At 42.6% G+C, this 18,617-nt stretch overlaps 2 protein-coding genes across 2 annotated transcripts; one reads left to right on the top strand and one right to left on the bottom strand.

Annotated features, from left to right (window-relative positions):
* Positions 1-362: 362 nt before the first annotated feature.
* LOC111949279 lies at positions 363-7,474 on the top strand. The gene is made up of 2 exons (XM_023966160.1): positions 363-1,885; positions 6,518-7,474. The coding sequence occupies exons 1-2, from the start codon at positions 1,650-1,652 to the stop codon at positions 7,248-7,250; spliced, it is 969 nt and encodes a 322-aa protein (XP_023821928.1). The 5' UTR covers positions 363-1,649; the 3' UTR covers positions 7,251-7,474.
* A 5,258-nt stretch (positions 7,475-12,732) lies between these two features.
* On the bottom strand, positions 12,733-18,133 carry LOC101163710 (H-2 class II histocompatibility antigen, E-S beta chain). Its single transcript, XM_011492641.2, has 5 exons — positions 18,053-18,133; positions 17,684-17,956; positions 16,600-16,813; positions 15,072-15,139; positions 12,733-13,139 (listed from the first exon to the last, which is right to left on the bottom strand). The coding sequence occupies exons 1-5, from the start codon at positions 18,099-18,101 to the stop codon at positions 12,973-12,975; spliced, it is 771 nt and encodes a 256-aa protein (XP_011490943.2). The 5' UTR covers positions 18,102-18,133; the 3' UTR covers positions 12,733-12,972.
* Positions 18,134-18,617: the final 484 nt, after the last annotated feature.

Genomic DNA, 18,617 nt, shown 5'->3' on the forward strand with positions numbered 1-18,617 from the left:
TTACGATCTATACTGATAGCCAATATGCGTTTGCTACAGTGCATTTGTTTTGTCAACAGTGGAAGAACAGAGGGTTTAAAACATCAACAGGAAAACCAGTAACGCATGTAGACTTACTGAAAGAATTATTAACTGCTGTAATGTTACCATCTAAAGTAGCAAGATGTAAATGTGAGGGACACACACGAAGAACAGATCATATTTCTAAAGGAAATGCCTTTGCAGATGCAACAGCAAAGCAAGCTGCAACAAAAGATGTAGAAATATGCACAAATGAGGATGTGACTGCAGATGCACCCGCTGATGTTTTAAAAGAAATGCAACACAGTGCACCGAAACAAGAAAAAGATTTATGGTTAAAAAAAAAGGAGTAAAGTTAGAACAAGGTCTTTATGTCAGCACAGAAGGAAAACCTATTTTACCAAAATCCATGTACAAATGGGTAGCAATTTTGAGTCATGGGCCTTGCCATGATTCAACAGGGGGGAGGATGAACTTATTAGAGAAATATTAAACAACTTATGGATTTATGCTCTATAAACTCTATAAAAAAATTTTTTTGTAAACAATGTGTTACATGTATGCATCATAATCCCCAAGGCAATGTTAAATTTAAGAGAGGAAGATTTTCTGAACCACCTTTTCCTTTCCATACAATCCTTATGGATTTTATTGAATTGAATAAAAGCAAAGGATTGAAATATTGTTTAGTGATTATTAATGCATTTTTCAAATGGGTTGAAATTTTTCCATGTGCAACACAAGATGCTATTACAGTAGCTAAAGGTATTTGTAAAAGAATAATCCCAACTTTTGGCATACCACAAGTGATAAGAAGTGATAATGGTACACATTTTGTAAATCAAGTGATAGACAAAATGGCTCAACATCTTTGTATTGATTTAAAGAGACATTGTAGTTATCACCCACAGAGTGCAGGATTAGTTGAGAGAACTAATGGCACTATCAAATCAAAGTTAAAGAAATGCATGGAAGAGACAAACAGACAGTAGCCTGACTGCATAGACTTAGTTCAGCTAAGCATGCGTATCACAGGCACAGCAGGTCAACCTTTAACGCCTTTTGAAATGTTGTATGGACGTTCTTATAGGTTACCAGACCTTGATCCTACACAGCAACATTCTCCAGATGATGATGCAAATTTAGTGGATTATTTGAGAAAAATGTTTACCACTAAAGATGTGCAAAGGACAAATCAAGTGCCAGATTCCTTTTTATCTCCACAGGACACTTCACCAGTGCAGGTTGGTGACTGGGTGTTTGTGAAGGCCATAAAAAGGAAGTGTTGGTCCAGCCCACGGTGGGAAGGGACATTCCAAGTCCTGCTGACTACACCAACAGCTGTAAAGATTGCTGAAAGGACGTTTTGGATCCACCTGTCACACTGCAAGAAAAAGCATCTGGGTGAGGCTAATTCCAACTGCTAGGTGGGGAAGTCTGACTACAAAGGGAGGCAGCTGTATAGAAGCTGCTTGTCTCAAAGTCAGCGAAGCAGGGGAATCCACCTAGTTTTAGGGAAGAAAGCACACCAGATCTCTTTTGCACTACACGGATCCTACACTGTTAGAGGACTTGAGGAGGTGATGTGCTAGTAACCTCTCCCTCCCGAAGATAGGCACATATCCACCATGGCGTGTCCAACTGGGCTAAGAGACAGTTTATTTTGTTTACTGTTCCTGCTATTCCTGACAGGAGCCACCACAAGGATTTGGTTCTTTTGGAATCATTATCCACCTGCAAGAAGAACCACCAACGAGGACAGACTAAACATTTCTCGACGATGGCTGAGTATTGATGAACATGATGTTTTGAATAGTTCAAAAATGAACATAACTCACCTGTATATGACAAATTCTTGGTATAGGTGTAATGTTTGGCGAATCAAGCTATTGCTCTTGTAATGTCCCTGGCGCTGTCCGTAGTTCTGATTTACGACTGTCGCAAAGCAGTATATTAAAGTACGTCATCTGAACGGCTCCCTCGTCTCGTGAATGTTTCTTATAAACCTTACCAGCAGGAATTAAGATACATTACATGGTGTCAGAAGTGGGATAAGAACAGTAAGAAACCTACGCAGCCATGACTATGCAGTTTGACCACCCAAGAATAGACTGGGAAGCGGAGGATTTATTCCAAGAGTTTGAAAGGTTTAGCAGCCACGTTAGCTTCGTGTTCGCGGGTCCTCTGTCTGCGCAAGAGCCCAAACAGAAGGCGGGCTGGCTTGGAACGTGGCTTGGCGAGCAAGGGAGAGAAATCTACAAAACGCTCCAGTGGGCTGACGGTGAAAAGGATGATCCAGTTAAAGTCCTGGACAAATTTGCAGCCTACGTAAGACCTTGGAAAAACAAGAGGATCGCGAGGCATCGCTTCAAGCAGAGGAAACAAGGAGCAACGGAGACATTCGACCATTTTGTGAAAGACTTGAAACTTCTATTGCTGGATTGTGAGTATGGTGACCCAGATGACATGCTCGTGGATGCCATTATTGCTGGTGTGAGGGAAAAACGTGTCAAGGAAAGACTTTTGGACAAAGGTGAGGAGCTGACACTAGCTAAAGCTATAGAAATCCCTCAACAGTTTGAAATGTCACAAACACAGATGAGAATTGTGAGAGAGGAGGACACACAGGTGTCAGCAGTGTCAAGCAAACCAAGATTTAATGCACAAAATAAAAAGGCTCACACTCAGTGGCAGCAAAAACCCACACAACCAAGGCAAAATGTGCAAGGTAAAGCAAAAATGTGTTCCAAATGTGGGAAAGACCCCAAACACAAGTGGAGTAAAGGTGTATGTCCAGCTAAAGGATCAATCTGCTCATGCTGTAATAAGCCAAACCACTGGGCATCAGTTTGCCGCAGTCGCATGGTGAGTGCTTTAAATGTGGAGTCAACAAATGACGAGTGTGAGGAGGAAATACTGGACATCAACCTCACTACAGATGCAGTTCCTATAGCAACATTAGTGGAAGATAAGTGGTTAGTGGACACTGACATCCTGTCTAAGAAGGTGCAGTTCAGGATCGACACTGGTGCAAGATGTAACACGCTCACTCTAAACTGTTACCAATCCCTAAACCACAAAGGTGAGCTTAAAACGTCTAAAAGAGTGCTCAAAACCTACTCCAACCACAAAATAAAACCAATTGCATCAGTTGACCTCCCGCTAAAATACAAAGCACACAAGGCCAAAGCAGAGTTTGAAATAGTTGACATTGCACATGAAAATGTGTTGAGCGGCACAACAGCAGAGGCACTGGGCCTTATCATGAGACTACACACTCTACAAGATGCTGCTTCAAACAAAGCAGGCGAAGTTGGAAATGAAGCTACAACGCCAGACACCTGTCGGGCTTGAGAACTTCCCAGAACTGACTCATACTACAGGAACACTACCAGGTAAATACACAATAAAAATTGATCCAGATGCCAAGCCTGTTATACATCCTGTGTGCCGACAGCCTGTTGCACTCAGAGCTAAGATAGTGAAAAAACTGCATGAAATGGTGCAAGATGGCTATATCACAAAGGTTGACCAACCAACCGACTGGGTGAGCTCTATGGTAGTAGTCACAAACAAAGACAAGCTTAGAATCTGCATCGATCCAAGCGACCTGAACAATGCTATAAAGCGAGAGCATTATCCCATGCGCACAATAGAGGAAGTTGTGTCGACAATGCCCAATGCCAAGGTCTTCTCGGTCCTAGATGCAAAATCAGGCTTTCTCCAGATTGAGCTAGATGACCCATCGTCATTCCTAACAACCTTCAACACACCCATTGGAAGATTCAGATGGTCGAGACTACCATTTGGTATCAAATGCGCTCCTGAAATATTCCAGCGCATTATGGATCAAATGCTAGAGGGCATTGGTGGAGCCACAAGTGTGATGGATGACATCCTCATAGCAGCGCCAACCCTAGCAGAACACAACAAAATTCTAAAGCAGGTTGTGCAGCGAGCCACGACTTATAATTTGAGGTTAAACTTCAATAAATGCCACATTCGTCAGTCAGCTGTACCTTATGTGGGACACTTAATAACAGCTGATGGGCTAAAACCAGACCCAGTGAAAACTGAAGCTGTTAGGTGTATGCCGCCCCCTACAGACAAGGAAGGTGTCCGACGGTTCCTGGGTTTTGTGACATATCTGTCAAAATTTATTCCGAACCTCAGCGAAATCGACGCACCACTAAGGCAGCTTACAAAAAGAGATGTGGAATTCATGTGGCAACCAGCGCAGCAACAAGCCTTTGAGAAGCTCAAGGATGTTTGCACGAACCCCCCTGTACTGAAGTTCTTCGATGTGTCAAAACCTGTGGAAATATACTGTGATGCAAGCAGCACCGGACTCGGAGCTGTGCTGATACAGGACGACCGACCAGTAGCCTTTTCATCACGGTCAATGACAGATGCAGAGACGCGTTATGCGCAGATTGAAAAGGAGATGCTCTCCATTGTCCATGCCTGCACCAAGTTTCACCACTATATTTTTGGAAAACATGTCACAGTATTCAACGACCACAAGCCACTCGAGGACATCTACAAAAAGCCGCTGCTGTCCACACCACTGCGTATCCAAAGAATGCGCTTGCGACTTCAGTGGTATGACATCACAGTCAGGTACAGGAGAGGCAAAGATATGGAACTGCCAGACACGCTGTCTCGAGCTCAATTGTCAGACAAAACGCCAGAGGCAGGAGGTCTAGAGTGTGTCTCCATGATCAACTTTCTGTCTGTGAGTGAAGAGAAATACTCTGAGCTGCAGACACGAACTAACAATGAACTGAGTCTGCTCCAACAGGTCATTCAGCATGGCTGGCCGGAACACAGAAGAGAGGTGCCGACCCCTGTGCAGCCATACTGGGACTCAAGAAGTCAACTAGTGGTAACAGATGGCATTGTCTACAAAGGTATGCGTATTGTTGTTCCCCCCACCATGCAAACAGACATGCTTCGCCTCATACATCAGTCCCACTTGGGAATGGTGAAAAGCAAACAGCGTGCACGCGAAGTGTTATACTGGCCAGGTATGAGCGCCGAGATTGAAAACATGATCAGAAGCTGCCCAAAGTGTGCGGAAGTGCAAAACCGACTCCCCAAACTTCCTCTAATGCCAACAGAAACACCGGAACTTCCTTTTGAAGTAGTTGGCTCCGATCTGTTTGAGTTTGAGGATAAGCATTACATCGTACTCGTGGATTATTATTCAAAATTCATTGAAGCAGACAAGCTGAAAGATCAGCGCAGCAGCACTACTATTGAGGCACTAAAAACTCAGTTCAGCAGGCATGGCATCCCTGCCATCCTAAGAACAGATAATGGTCCACAGTATACATCAGCAGAGTTCAAGGAATTTTGCCAAAGCTATGGAATCCAGCACAAAACATCATCACCACACACTCCACACTCTAATGGTGAGGCGGAAAGGGCAGTACAAACTGTTAAAAGACTGTGGAGCAAAGCAAAAGACAAATATCTCGCATTATTGGACTACCGCACAACACCACTCGAGTCTGTAGGACTGTCACCTGCTCAGCTGCTAATGGGCAGGAGATCTCGCAACAACTTGCCTACAGCCAGAGCACTGCTCAAACCCACGTCCTATGATTCCAATAAAGTGAAATGGTTACTAGACAAGACAAAACATATCCAGAAGCATTACCACGACAGAAGAGCGGTCAGCACCAAGCCAGAGTTACAACCCGGAGATGAGGTCAGGATGGCGCCACACCCTGGAAACCAAAAATGGTCCCCAGCAGTGGTCGTCCGACCACACAGTGCTCCACGCTCCTACATTGTGGACAGTGAGGGCAAGCTGTTCCGTCGAACCAGACAGCATCTCTGCACGAGCACAGCTGCTGCCAATATATAGCGCCATACCATGCCCAACGAGGAGCCCTGGTGTGAACCTGCAGGGACGCCAGAAGCTAAGGAGGAGCAGTGTGCAGTGGCACCCTCAGAGCTACCATCTCAACCCTCAGTGGTTCCCCAGTGTTCTACATCACAAAGGAGCGAACCATATCGCACCAGACGTGGCAGAGCTGTAAAGCCACCTGATAGACTAGACTTGTAATCCGGCTACATCCAGTGCCAGATAGTAGTCAGGGACAGACGTGACGCAGACGTCTGATGGAAGTGACGTGCTGGTAACCTCTCCTTCCTAGATTAGTTCATAAATGCTGGAAAGCTTGTTTATGATTATTATTTATGTTTTGTTGGGTTATTTCAGAACATTCGAGCTCCATGTTAGAGCACTAAGACAGCCTTTATTTTGTTACTGTTGATGATCTTATTTATGTTATTTTATTACTGAGAAAAGGGGATGTAATGTTTGGCAAATCAAGCTATTGCTCTTGTAATGTCCCTGGCGCTGTCCGTAGTTCTGATTTACGACTGTCGCAAAGCAGTATATTAAAGTACGTCATCTGAACGGCTCCCTCGTCTCGTCAATGTTTCTTATAAACCTTACCAGCAGGAATTAAGATACATTACATAGGTATGTTATGTTACTGGCTAAAGAAAGGAATAGATCTGATTGCTATGTTTGTTCTGTAATTCCAGCTTCATCCCTACATCCTAATTTGCAGGCAAAGCAATTTTCTGCGTGGAAAAACGACTGTGTTTTTGAATATAGTACCAGAGGGTATATTAGTACTGGAGCCGTTACCACTTCAAATGGTACTCTTGTAAGACCGAGTTGTAAGAGTTTGTATCAGTTTAAAAAACTGAAATTGACAAAATCATTAGCTCCATATGCTAGTGTGGAACCAGGAACTGTGTTTCCACATTGTGTAACTAACAATGGCACAGAATTTTTAGGAACTTTGCCGACGAAGATGTGTCATGAACTTCTTGTTCCCTTCACAGTCCAGATAATCAATGACAGAGTTTCCCATGGTTATGCAGTTCCCTGCCCTGGAGGACGTTGTGTTGGATCTAATCCAGATTTAATTCCAGGTAACAATGGTACTTATGTGGTTCATCAAATGTTTTGGTTATGTGGGCAGGCCCTCTACCTCAGTCTGCCTAGAGACTGGAGTGGGATTTGTGTTTCTGTAAAGGTCACAGGTCACACTTTCATAGTTTCTGCAGTCCATGAGCCTCACCTGCGTCACAGACGTAACCTTAGTGATGTCAAGCCACATGATTCCATTTGGGGATCAGATGTACCTGAAGACCATGAACACTGGAATACTGGGGAAAAGGTAACTATGGCATTGTTTCCCTGAGTGGGAAATGCTACAAACGCTCTCAGAATTGAGACCATTGATTATTGATTAGGTTTATTTTTGAACGCTACAATTAAAGCATTTAAAGGCTATAATGAAGAAATGTCAAGCATGAAACTTATGGTTCTACAGAACAGATTGGTTTTGGACTTATTGGTTGCTCAGGAGGGAGGTGTTTGTAAAATGTTAAATGACAACTGTTGTACATTTATTCCTGACAACACTGATGAAGGTCACAGCATCACAGAAGCATTACATCAACTTGAAAAGGTTCAGCAGGCAATGCAGGATGACAGGAAACCCCAATCTTGGGATTTCTTCTCCTGGTTTGCTTTTGGTTCCTGGTAGCAACTTTGTTAAAAATAGTGACACCTATTCTTATGGTACTGATCATATGTTGTGTGTTCACTATGTGCATTTTTCCTTGTTTTCAATCTATGATTTCCAGAGCAGTGAATGGTGGAGTACAAAGTGTTCTTATGAGTCAAGAATACAACTTGTTATTAAAGGGAGAACAAGATGACTGTAATGATTTTGAAATTGAAATTACTTGAAAAAAAAAAAAAGAACTTCTCATCTGAGTGTAAATTGAAAGTGTTATGAAAATGAAGATGTCACAGAAAACTGAAAAGAGATGTGATATTGGATGTGAGATTTTGACATTTATCAATGATAAAAAGGAGGGAGTATGTGAAGGAATTTGTTTTATTATTATCATTGCTTAAATGTATTTGGTTAAATGTATGTTTAAATGTTAACTCAGATTGACCTTTTTACCTCTTCTGAAAACAGTTGTGTGTTTGTTCATCTGCTTCTCATCCCCCACCCAGGATGAGGGGTTTACGACACACTGTCCTCAGCTGATAAGGGATACTGTTTGAACTTAGAATCCAACCAAAAGGGTCATTTGACGACACCCCCTAATGAACTTTTTGTCTTTGTCTTGAAAATGTTACCTCCTTCTTGTGTTCTTAATAAAAGCAGCACGAGGAGAGGCAGACCTTTGAGAAGAGAAGCGTGGTAGACGTTTTCTGTCACTCTTGCTCCTCTCCCTCGTGCATGAGAAACTTGATTCTTGTTGTGGTTTGTTGTTTATAATTGTGTTTTTCTTTAATGTCTAGATGCATTTATCTGACATACTTTCAGTGCAACCCGAACAAGATCAGACATACAACAAATACACATACAGTTCGAGTTTTACTGAGGCAGCTGCAGCGACTGCGCACCTTTTTCTTAGGATGGGTAAAGATGGTTACAATAGGTGGGCAGGGTGATGATTGGTGACAAAAAAAGTCGTATCTCAACACTGTGATACAATGTGTAGATACAAGAAAAAAAACACCGTCTGAACACAGAAGCACATATTCTCACGGCCACGCAGTACACAAGGATCACTGGGAAGGTTGGATAGGGGGGGTGGGGCCCCCCCCGGGCCCCCCCCCTGTGTTACACTCCGGTCGCAGCTGCTCCTCACGGGCGCTCGCGTCTCCACGAGTGCTCACTCGGGGGCGGGGGATGAGTTCCGAGGAATGTCGAGGTCAAACTGCAGAGGACTTAGGATCAGAGCAGACGACTCCCGTTTAAATACGAGGAGGGGAACTGGGACCAATCAGGGGACCACATAAAGCTGGTCCTCTCTGCCTCCCGTGGACCACATGATTGGTACCAGTTTGGCTGGTCCATAATGTCACGGAGGGGGTTGAGGGAGTACCCAGATGTAGAGAGGAGGCGGCAGCAGGTTTAATAGGAACTTAAACAACAACTAAGAATAAAACGCACTACTGCTGAACAGGCAAGACAACTGGAGACTCAAAAGATACTAAAACGGGGAACATCAGAACTAACACCAGACTATAGACCAGTACAGGAGGGAGGGAAAGACAGGACATAAAAACGTACAAACGAGACACAGGTGACAACAATGAGGGCAGATAGGGACCAAAAGTAAAACTCAATACTCCAACAAAACAGGAAACCTTTCAAAATAAAACGGGAAACTGAAACTCAAACATGACAGAACAAAACACAAAAGCAAGAGAAGTAAAGCATAACAGGTCTTCAATGTTTTTCTGGTCAAGGACACTTGCTAAGAGAAAAAAAGCAGACTCCCCCTTACATCTAGTAAAAAAATATGTTGCAGACGAATCATATGAATCAATCACTTGTTAGATGTATTTGTCAGCACAACCATCAGCGTTGTGTGAATAAAATTGTTTTTTCACATTATCTTTTTAAATTAATATTTGTAACTATGTGTACCCTATTTTCTAAAAATTTACCCACATAATCTCCAAATATTTAGAAAACTACCATTGGTTTTTGATTTTTTTCAAGTCTTTGACCCTGTGGTATAAAATGTAGTCACTTTTTCATGCTCTGCCTCACTGTTGGAGAACTGCATACAGTGCTCTGACTGCTGCCTACAGCCAAGACTGGCCTGCTCTGACCAGTCCCTTGAGATGCAGTTGGGGCTTCTAACTTTTTGCTAAATCGCAAAGCTTGAGCTGTGCGAATGGCCAGGGCTGATAGTTCCTGTACAAAAAAAAATTAAAGAAAAGCTTTACCTGCATTTTCGGATATCTGGGGCATTATTTCATCTGATATGAAAGCAGTAGAAAAAGAGGGGGTCTAGTACTTTACATCTACTCTTATCACTTTTGACAGCTGATTTCCCCCATCATGTTTTCCTGTGACTGCTACAAAACAGCCTAAAAAGATTCTAATGTTTGGAATTCTTGTCATTATGTCATTGGAAGGAAAGGTACGGGCATTATAAGTGGCTGTCTGATATTAAACAGTGGATTCACATCTGTTATCATATTTAGAAAAATGCTGGTTTTATGAATGTTAATTTTGTTGCACATATCCACCTCGTCATGCCCGGGTAGTGAAAATACTGTCTGACTTTAACCTGGACCGTGTTTACATGTAAAGGCAACATATGGAACAGCTAACTAGCTAGTTAGCATAGCATCAATGTGTAACGTCGTCTCCAAATCCATACTTTTTTATTAAACTTTCTTTTGCTGCTGTAAATCTGGCATGTTTATCCCCCCGTTCCGTCAGAATCAGGTTACAAACCTACAGCTGGCTTGTAGCCGTTAGCCATTCGCACCAGCTTCACTCATAGGCAGACAACTTAACTTGCGTCTGAAGCCATCTAGTTTTGAGGTCTCTAGGCTGCAGTTACTCGTATTTTATGTGACGGGCTGGTAGCCAGGTATAAAACTTAACAACACCAGAAGTATCCACCTGCTTTCAACCGTTTTAACGATATGACCGCACATCATTTAAGCTAAACTAATTTGCGGTGGTGTGCTCCTTAAACGACTCGACTGAAATTTTAAGCATTTAAACACGTCAATTGGCAAAGGAGAACACTTCAACTTATTATTCAATAACATTACAAGATTTACAATGAGGGAATGGTCAAACAAATACAATACCTACAGGCTGATACTGATCTTGTTCAGCAGACCTCTCTGCCATGCTCGCCGCTCGCGTACTTTCAACTGCTGTACTGAACAGCTTTATCAGTTTGAAAGTGAGGAGAAAGTCTAAGGGGCATTTGATTGGCTGAAAGCGAACACACCTGCTTTGATGATGAGTTTGATTGCCAGATTCATTAGCCAATGGTGACATTCGTTGACCTGCTCCCTGAGGGGAGTCCCAATATTCACCGCAGAGATTTCTCTCACAAATGTGGGGAGATTCACAAATGAGAGAGGGTTTGTGAATGCACATTCTGAAATTTAGCATTATCTGTGAGTTCACATCACAAGTGTACCTAAAAATTATGTTTGTGAAGCACCTATTGTGCATTTTTGATACATATATAGTAAATTTCTGAAATATTGATTGTGTTTTTTAAAAAAAGCAGCGTGCATATTTGTGAGAAACACTTAATGTGCATGTGTGAAACATTCAGTGTGCAGGTGTTTGTGAAACACAGGATGTGAATGTGTGAAACCTTTAGTGTACATTTACAAATATATATTGCACGTTTGCATCAAATGACATTTGTGAATTAGAGTGTGTACATTTGTGACACAGACCGTGTGCAATTCTGAATTATGAGACTGTTCTGGCCTCATACATCTAAAGCAGCTATGAGGTCTACTGTACAACACAAGAACCCAAAGAAAACATCTGTACAGGGTGGAGACATGATGGACCGAAAGAGCAGCTCGACGATCTCACACATAGAACTGTATCACATAGAAAAAGATCTGCTGAAGGTTTCTAACATGGTTTCAAACATTTTTCAGTTTTGCTGCTTTGATCTTCATGAAGTTCTCACCTGCAAATCCAGAACCACGGGACTGTCAGGTTCTCCTCCCTCTGCTGTGATTGGCTGATCAAAGTTCTGTTTGATCTGGTGAACTGACAAGTCAACAGGCTGCCACCTTAACAGACAATTAAAGGTGGAACCACAGTGTTTCTATGAACATGAGAAGTGCTGTGGACCAGTTTCTGATTCTGACCCGGTTTGTGGGTAGAATTATGTTTAAATGCTAAAAATAAAAAACAGTTCTAAAGGTTTCAAATGTTTAAGTTGTAGACTTATTTAAACATTTACACATGTACATATTCACTGAAATAATGTTAAAGTCAGAGATGAAGTCGCTGTTCTGCCTAAAGAACCGGAAGAGTCCAGAAGTCATGGTGCAGTAAGACAGTTCAGCACAGCTGCTGAAGGTCATCAGAAGTCAGATTTCTATTCCTTCACTCTGAAACTGGTTTGAAGAAATTTGAATCAGATTAAATCAAATCCAACGATTTAGATCAGATCAAAGGATTTTTACAGCAGTTAAGGTCATCATTTTGTTTGATCAGAAGATTATTGATCAGAGAATAACTTCCTCAGGTACCATCATTTCTGTGGAGTTGACCTTTTGGACATAAAGCAGCAGATCTTCATGTTTCAGAGCTAAAATCCAAGAAAACCTGAAAGAATTTTCAGTAAATCTGTGAGTTCTGCCTCCCCACCTTGCTGCTCATAGATGCAGCTCTAGATGCTTTTATTCTGGTGGGGTTTGATAAACTGAAGAGACGCAGACAGAAAGAAGATGTGGAAAAATGACAAATAATGGAGAGAAACCTGGAAATGACTGTGTATATGTGTATGGTGTATATGGTGTATATGCTTATCCATACTTCTGTCCACTTAAGTATCTGCCCAACGTCAACACTCTACCTCATTGCTACTTCTTGCACATCTGACATCTTTGCACACAAACTTTGGAAATTTCTTATTACAGGTTATATTTGTACACTTGTACATATTGATCTATTTTATATATAATATTACATATTATATATAATGTAATATAGTTCGTTATTTTCATCTGGCACTGAAATGGTGATGCTCAATGTCATTGTACAATGACAATAAAAGTCTCTGTCTGTCCCTCCCTCCTTGTGAAGCTCAGCAGCTCCTTCATCACCACCATCATCATCATCAGGCACATGAACCATCTGTTGTTCAATAAAGTTTATTTGAATGATGTTCCAGATTAAATATGAAGAACAGCAAAGAATCTTCCAGACCAGAACAGGTGATTGAAGGACAGACCTGATCCAGAACCACAGAACCCCAGAAAGAAGTGAGAGGTTCTGGATCAGGTTCTACAGTTGCTGGGTCCACTTGTGGATCCGGTTCAGATCAAAAAGAACGTCTGTCTGCAGGAACATATGAATTGCAGCCTCAGCTGGCAAACACTCAGGAACCCTCTTTGGACTGAACCAGACTGAACCGGTTTAAACTGGACCGACCTAGGGCCTTCCTCTTGTAGTAGATGAATCCAGCCAGAGACAAGACCAGACCCAGAATCAGTCCTGAAGCTCCGATGGCAAGTTTGTTCTTCTCTGACTCTGGCATGGATGGATCTGAAGACACACAGATATTACAGACAGCTGAGACACCGACAGGTGAGACACAGAAAGATGTCTCATCTGATAAGGGCAATGACTTCTTAATTTCTTTTAATGAAAAGGTTGCTGCTTCCAGAGCTTTGATCGTCCAACCTGAACTTGACCCTGCTGTTTTGTTCCCTTGCTCTGCTGGTAATGAAAAGAATGACCCTTTTTTTGTAGAGGATGTGGTGGGTCATTTGAAGCCTTCTTGCTCCACAGGTGATCCTATTCCTGCGCGATCTTTTAAACAAATATTTCCAAGTATAGCTCTGAGTTTTCTTAACATTATAAATAGTAGTCTGTCCTATTTTGTGGTTCCTGTTAAACTTAAACATGTAGTAGTTCAACCTCATAAGAAAACTGGTCTGGACCACTCTGTGTTAGCCAACTGTGTTAACCATCTCTAAACTGCCACTTCTTTTCAAAATCTTAGGGAGGATTGTCTTGTCAGCTACAGTCGTTTCTGGAAGAAAAGGACTCTTTGGAGATCTTCCAGTCTGGCTTGAAGGCCCTCCGCATCACAGAATCAGCTCTACCATGGTCTTCACTGATGTCGTGATGGCATGTGATGCTGGTGACCATGTTGCTCTGGTTCTGTTGGACTTAACTGCTGCTTTTGATACAGTGGACCACAAGACTTTAATATCTCGTTTAAACCACCTAGAGAGCATTTGTGGAACAGCACGTGACTGGTTCAGGTGTTATCTGGCTGATAGGGGGGCACAAGACGACTCCGCATCCAAGATGCTCACACAAAAAGACCTGTCATGTGGGGTCCCTCAGGGTTCAGTTGTAGGTCCACTGCTGTTCTCACTCTACCTGTTGGCTTTATCCTTCGGAGACACAACATTGCCTTTCACTGCTGTGCTGATGATTGCTTAGATGTACTTACCTTTAAAAAAGAATGATGGCTTCTCATCATTCACTCCTGGATTGCCTTGAGGACATAAAAGTTTGGTTGGCCCTGAATTTCTTTAATTTGAATGAAAAGAAAACAGAGGTCATAATTTTTGGACCTAGGGGCCCTTGTGAGTCCACTTTTGCTGACCTGGAGCCACTGGGATCATATCCTAAACCCACAACTACCAACCTTGGTTTTAAAATTGACAGTGATTTTAAATTGAAGGGCCAGATTAGATTAGTCGTGAAGCCCTGTTTCTACCACTTAAGACGATCGGCAAAGGTGAAATCTTTTCATTCCAGGCTGCATTCAGAAACTCTGATACACGCGTTCATCACGTCCCGCCTGGACTACTGCAATGGACTGAATCCGTTCTTGCTCTTTCGTCTGCAGCTGGTTCAACACGCTGTGGCTCGACTTTTAACTGGGACTCGTAAAAGAGGGCACATTACCCCAGTCCTTGCATCACTCCACTGGCTGCCTGTGATTTATATAGTTCATTTTAAAATTAATCTGTACATTTTTAGGTGCATACATGGTCTTGAGCCTCTGCACCTCTCTGAACTTGTTCACCTTTATTCCCCCTCTCGTTCCCTCATGTCAGCCACCCTGCTACTCCAGCAGGTACCGTGGTCCAGGAGACAGCTAAAATGGAACAGGGCTTTCTCTGTTGCTGCTCCTCAACTGTGGAACAACCTCCCTCTGAACGTTAGAATTGCCCCCTCAGTGACAACTTTTAAAACCCACCTTCAAATCCATTTTTATTCTCTAGCTTTTAACCCCAGCAAGACTTAGTTTCTTTCTTAGATCTTTGTTGGTTTAAATATGTCTGTCATATTGGTGCCTGTTTTGTTTTTAGCTTTTTTTTTAAAGATGTACAGCACTTTGGTCTCGGTTGCAGTTGTTTTAAAGCACCTTTTAAATAAAGTTGATGATGATAATGAAAGACAGGTGACACACAGACAGGTGAGACACATATTGGTGAGAAAGAGACAGATATTTACCCCAATCAGTGATGAGGGGATCCTTCAGGCTGGCGTGTTCCACCCTACAGGAGATTTTCTCTCCAGACCTGCAGCCAAAATCAGACTGGATCAAAGTGGATCAGAAACTCCTCTAGAACCGTTAGAACCAAACATTTAGATCCATTCTGGTGTTCTTGTTAAACCCTACATTGTCTCACGTGGTGGACCAGAACTGCCATGAAAGGTTCTGGGTCCTGAAGGTCACTTCCCGACAGGAGCTGAACGTGCGGTCAGAGTACGGCCGCTCAACCTCTGTGACGGGGGAGAAAACCCAGGAGCAGGAAGGAACAACTAAGATCCAAGAATCCAAACAAAAGGCTTTAATGCCAAAAGCAAACAGACTTTAACAGGAGCATAGATAAGGCGGAAAAAGCTTGAAAAGGAGCGACACTGCTCCTCTCCACGCTCCCACTCTGCCAACCCCCTTTGCTTGGCTCGGCCGGTCAAGAAGCTCAGAGCAAAAGCCACCTTGCTCTGTTTGGGATTCACTGGGATTATAGTAAAAGTGAAGGCGGCAGGAGGTGAAAAAATGCCTGGCAGTCCTCAGCAGCTCCATCAAACGGCCGGGGATCACCTGGTCGGGTTTAACTGAGCTGAGATGAGGGAATGTGATCCAGCCTAGAGAGACGCTACTGGAGTTGTTGCATGCCAGACATGTATCTCCAAATCTCCTGAGCCAGGACCCGACAGCTCCTCACCGGTGGCTGAATTTCCTTTGGTGGAAGGGCCAGGTCCCTCAGGTGCAAACTTCCTGCTGGGTTGGTCATGGTCGGATCATGTGATAGTTAGGCCAAGGGAGAATACCCAGGAGCAGGAAGGAACAACTCGGATCCAAGGATCCAAACAAAAGGTTTTAATGCCAAGAGCAAACAGACTCGAACAGGAGCATAGATACAAAGACGATCCGACATAGACAATAGAACAAACACACCTTAAATAGGGAGTAAATCAAATGCAGAACAGCTGTGACTCTCACGGGAGACCTCAGGAGGGTGGGGCCTCCATGAGAAATCAGCTTGTCACACAAAGTAAAACCAATTTATAACAACCTCACGTCCACTAAAGACAGGAAGCATCCTGGATAACTCCGCCCATCCCCTCCACCTGCTCTTAGACCAATACAGGAGGTCACGTCAGAGAGACAAAGACTCCCCGTAATCAGAACTGAGAACCCAAAAGTCCTTCCTCCTTTTGGCAACAAAGGTCTAGAACTGCTTGATGGAAAACAGTCTCAGAGAAATGTACTTCTACACATGAATAATTTAACTATACATCCATCCTTTTGCTACACATTAATACTTTAAACACTGCAGATTTGTCTGGATATTGTAAAGAACCTCTAGCTCTATTCTTTTTCTGACTGTAGGAAGTCAGTGACAGCAGCTCTGCTGTAAATACTATTTCCTACTAGTTCCATCAGTATTCAGATTCTGATGGAACAGCTGATTTTAACAATCCTTCAGAGTACAGTTCTAGACTGACTTCCTGGTTCTGTCCCTGGACTCACCTGGGAGTGTACTCCAGGTGGGAGTGGATCTGGTAGTACCAATCCCCATCCTCCAACTCAGTGGTTGAGGTGACATCAGAGGAGACCTCCTCCTGATCTCGGAGCCAGCTGACCTTGATGTACTTGGGGTAGAAGTCGTAGACGCTGCAGACCAGCATGGCCGGATGGTGACCACCAGAGGATGTCACAGACTCAATCATGACTGAAGGTTTGACTGAAAAATGGAGGCTTCAGTTTAATGTTTCCAGACTGTTTCCGCGCAAATCGGTACAAATCATTATGTAATGTCACAGAGTCACCAGCAGAGGGAGCTGCTCATCCATCTGAGAACGTTCCTCAGAAGGACCCAGTTCCTGAACAGAAACTGATTTCTAGCAGAAGTTCTGTTCCAAAATATCTTCAGTCTGAAAATATCCCTTCTTCTTCCCTCTGTGACGTGTGATACGTGCATGTGAAGCTGCATGACTTTGACACACGAGTGTCAGACACATAAAACCCAGATTCATACAGATTCAATTTCTGTTCAACATGAAAATAACTAAAGTTTTATCAAAATCTTTGAAACTTTATTGACATTCAGAGAACAGAAAAGCCCCATTTGTGGATTTTGTCTTTATTCTTTACAGATCTGAGTTTAGTAGATCTGTTCTCCTGTGAGAACATCACAGGTTCTCTGATGGAGCATGAATCATGGAGGAGAACAAACTGAAGAACCTGATCAGTTTTAAATAAACACACAAGTGTGATCACGTGATCAGAGGAAAACATTAAAGTTGACGCAGAAAATCTACATGTTTTTCATCAAAAATGGATTTTTCTCACATGAAGGTTTTTTCATTTCTTTAAATCATTAAAATGTTTTAAATAAAATAATCAAATCTGTAGTTTATTTATATTTTTCATTTTGAACAGAAAAAATAAACAGTTTTACAAATAAAACTTCCTTAAAGCAGACAGAACCTTTTCTTAGAAAGGGTTTCTATGGAAACAGGTGTACATATTATGGTCTGTTTGTTTTAGTTTGAAGTGAATCAGAAAATTTCAGTTTATAAAAATCCTGAAAACATGAAAAACTCTGACTCACCGGATTTAGTCAGAATATTCAGATAATCAAGATCAATGTTGGTTTTGCAGAGTCTCTCCTTATCAGCTCTCCTTTCTCTCAGTCCTTCAAGATCTTTGTTCCAGTATCCTGCAGCCATCACTCCAAACTTCGTGTATCCAACATATTTCCCCAAACTGCTGCTGAACCTGATGACCTCTTCTTTGTTGTAATGCTTTGAATAAATATACTCAATGTCTTTCATATCAGAGGAGTTAAACAGACAACGGTGCATGTCATACTCTAAAAATCCATCTGAGGACGAAACGGGAAGGAACATCAGAGATGATCAGAGGATTATTGATTATTGAATTGATCATCAATCGTAGTATTGATAATCACTTAAGCTACCTGCAGAGTACAGAGTGAGGAAGAGGAGGCAGAGAGATGAAAAGTCCATGTCTGTGTTTTCTGTCAGACTGAGGACACAGACTGAGAACAACTGATAAACACGTGACCACGGTGTCAGCTGTTACCAGGCAGATATCACAGTAACAGGGCTCGGATCTCAGATGGAGACCTCAGCAAAACCTTTCCTCACAGGTTCTGGTTCTTCCTCACAGGTTCTGGTTCTTCCTCAGACAGTTCTTCACTTCTAGAACCTCACAGCTTTTCGCCTGAACAGAAAAACTTTCACACTGAACATTTATGAGAATGTTACTGCAGTCCCTCTTACAAATGGTAAATGGCGTATACTTGTATAGTGGTTTTCTACCTACAAGGACAATGCGCTTTTACAGTCACCGACCCATTCACCCAGTCACACATTGGTGGCTCCTCCGCTGCCAAACACAGGCGCCCGCCTACCACCAGGCAAGGTGGGGTTCAGTGTTTTGCCCAAGGACACTTCGACTCATGGGCGTGCAAGACGGGAATTGAACATGCAACCTTACGATCATGGTTCGACTGCCCTACC

The sequence above is a fragment of the Oryzias latipes genome, chromosome 18, assembly GCF_002234675.1.
Source record: "Oryzias latipes chromosome 18, ASM223467v1".
NCBI classification, from domain to species: Eukaryota; Metazoa; Chordata; class Actinopteri; order Beloniformes; family Adrianichthyidae; genus Oryzias; species Oryzias latipes.

Coding starts and splice junctions, on each gene's coding strand:
- LOC111949279 (XM_023966160.1), top strand. CDS start 1,650: ATGGCGTGTCCAACTGGGCTAAGAGACAGTTTATTTTGTTTACTGTTC. Junction 1,886..6,517: donor ATGACAAATTCTTGGTATAG/GTGTAATGTTTG, acceptor TACATTACATAG/GTATGTTATGTTACTGGCTA.
- LOC101163710 (XM_011492641.2), bottom strand. CDS start 18,101: ATGGACTTTTCATCTCTCTGCCTCCTCTTCCTCACTCTGTACTCTGCA. Junction 17,957..18,052: donor CCTCACTCTGTACTCTGCAG/GTAGCTTAAGTG, acceptor TTTCGTCCTCAG/ATGGATTTTTAGAGTATGAC. Junction 16,814..17,683: donor GAATATTCTGACTAAATCCG/GTGAGTCAGAGT, acceptor TCCATTTTTCAG/TCAAACCTTCAGTCATGATT.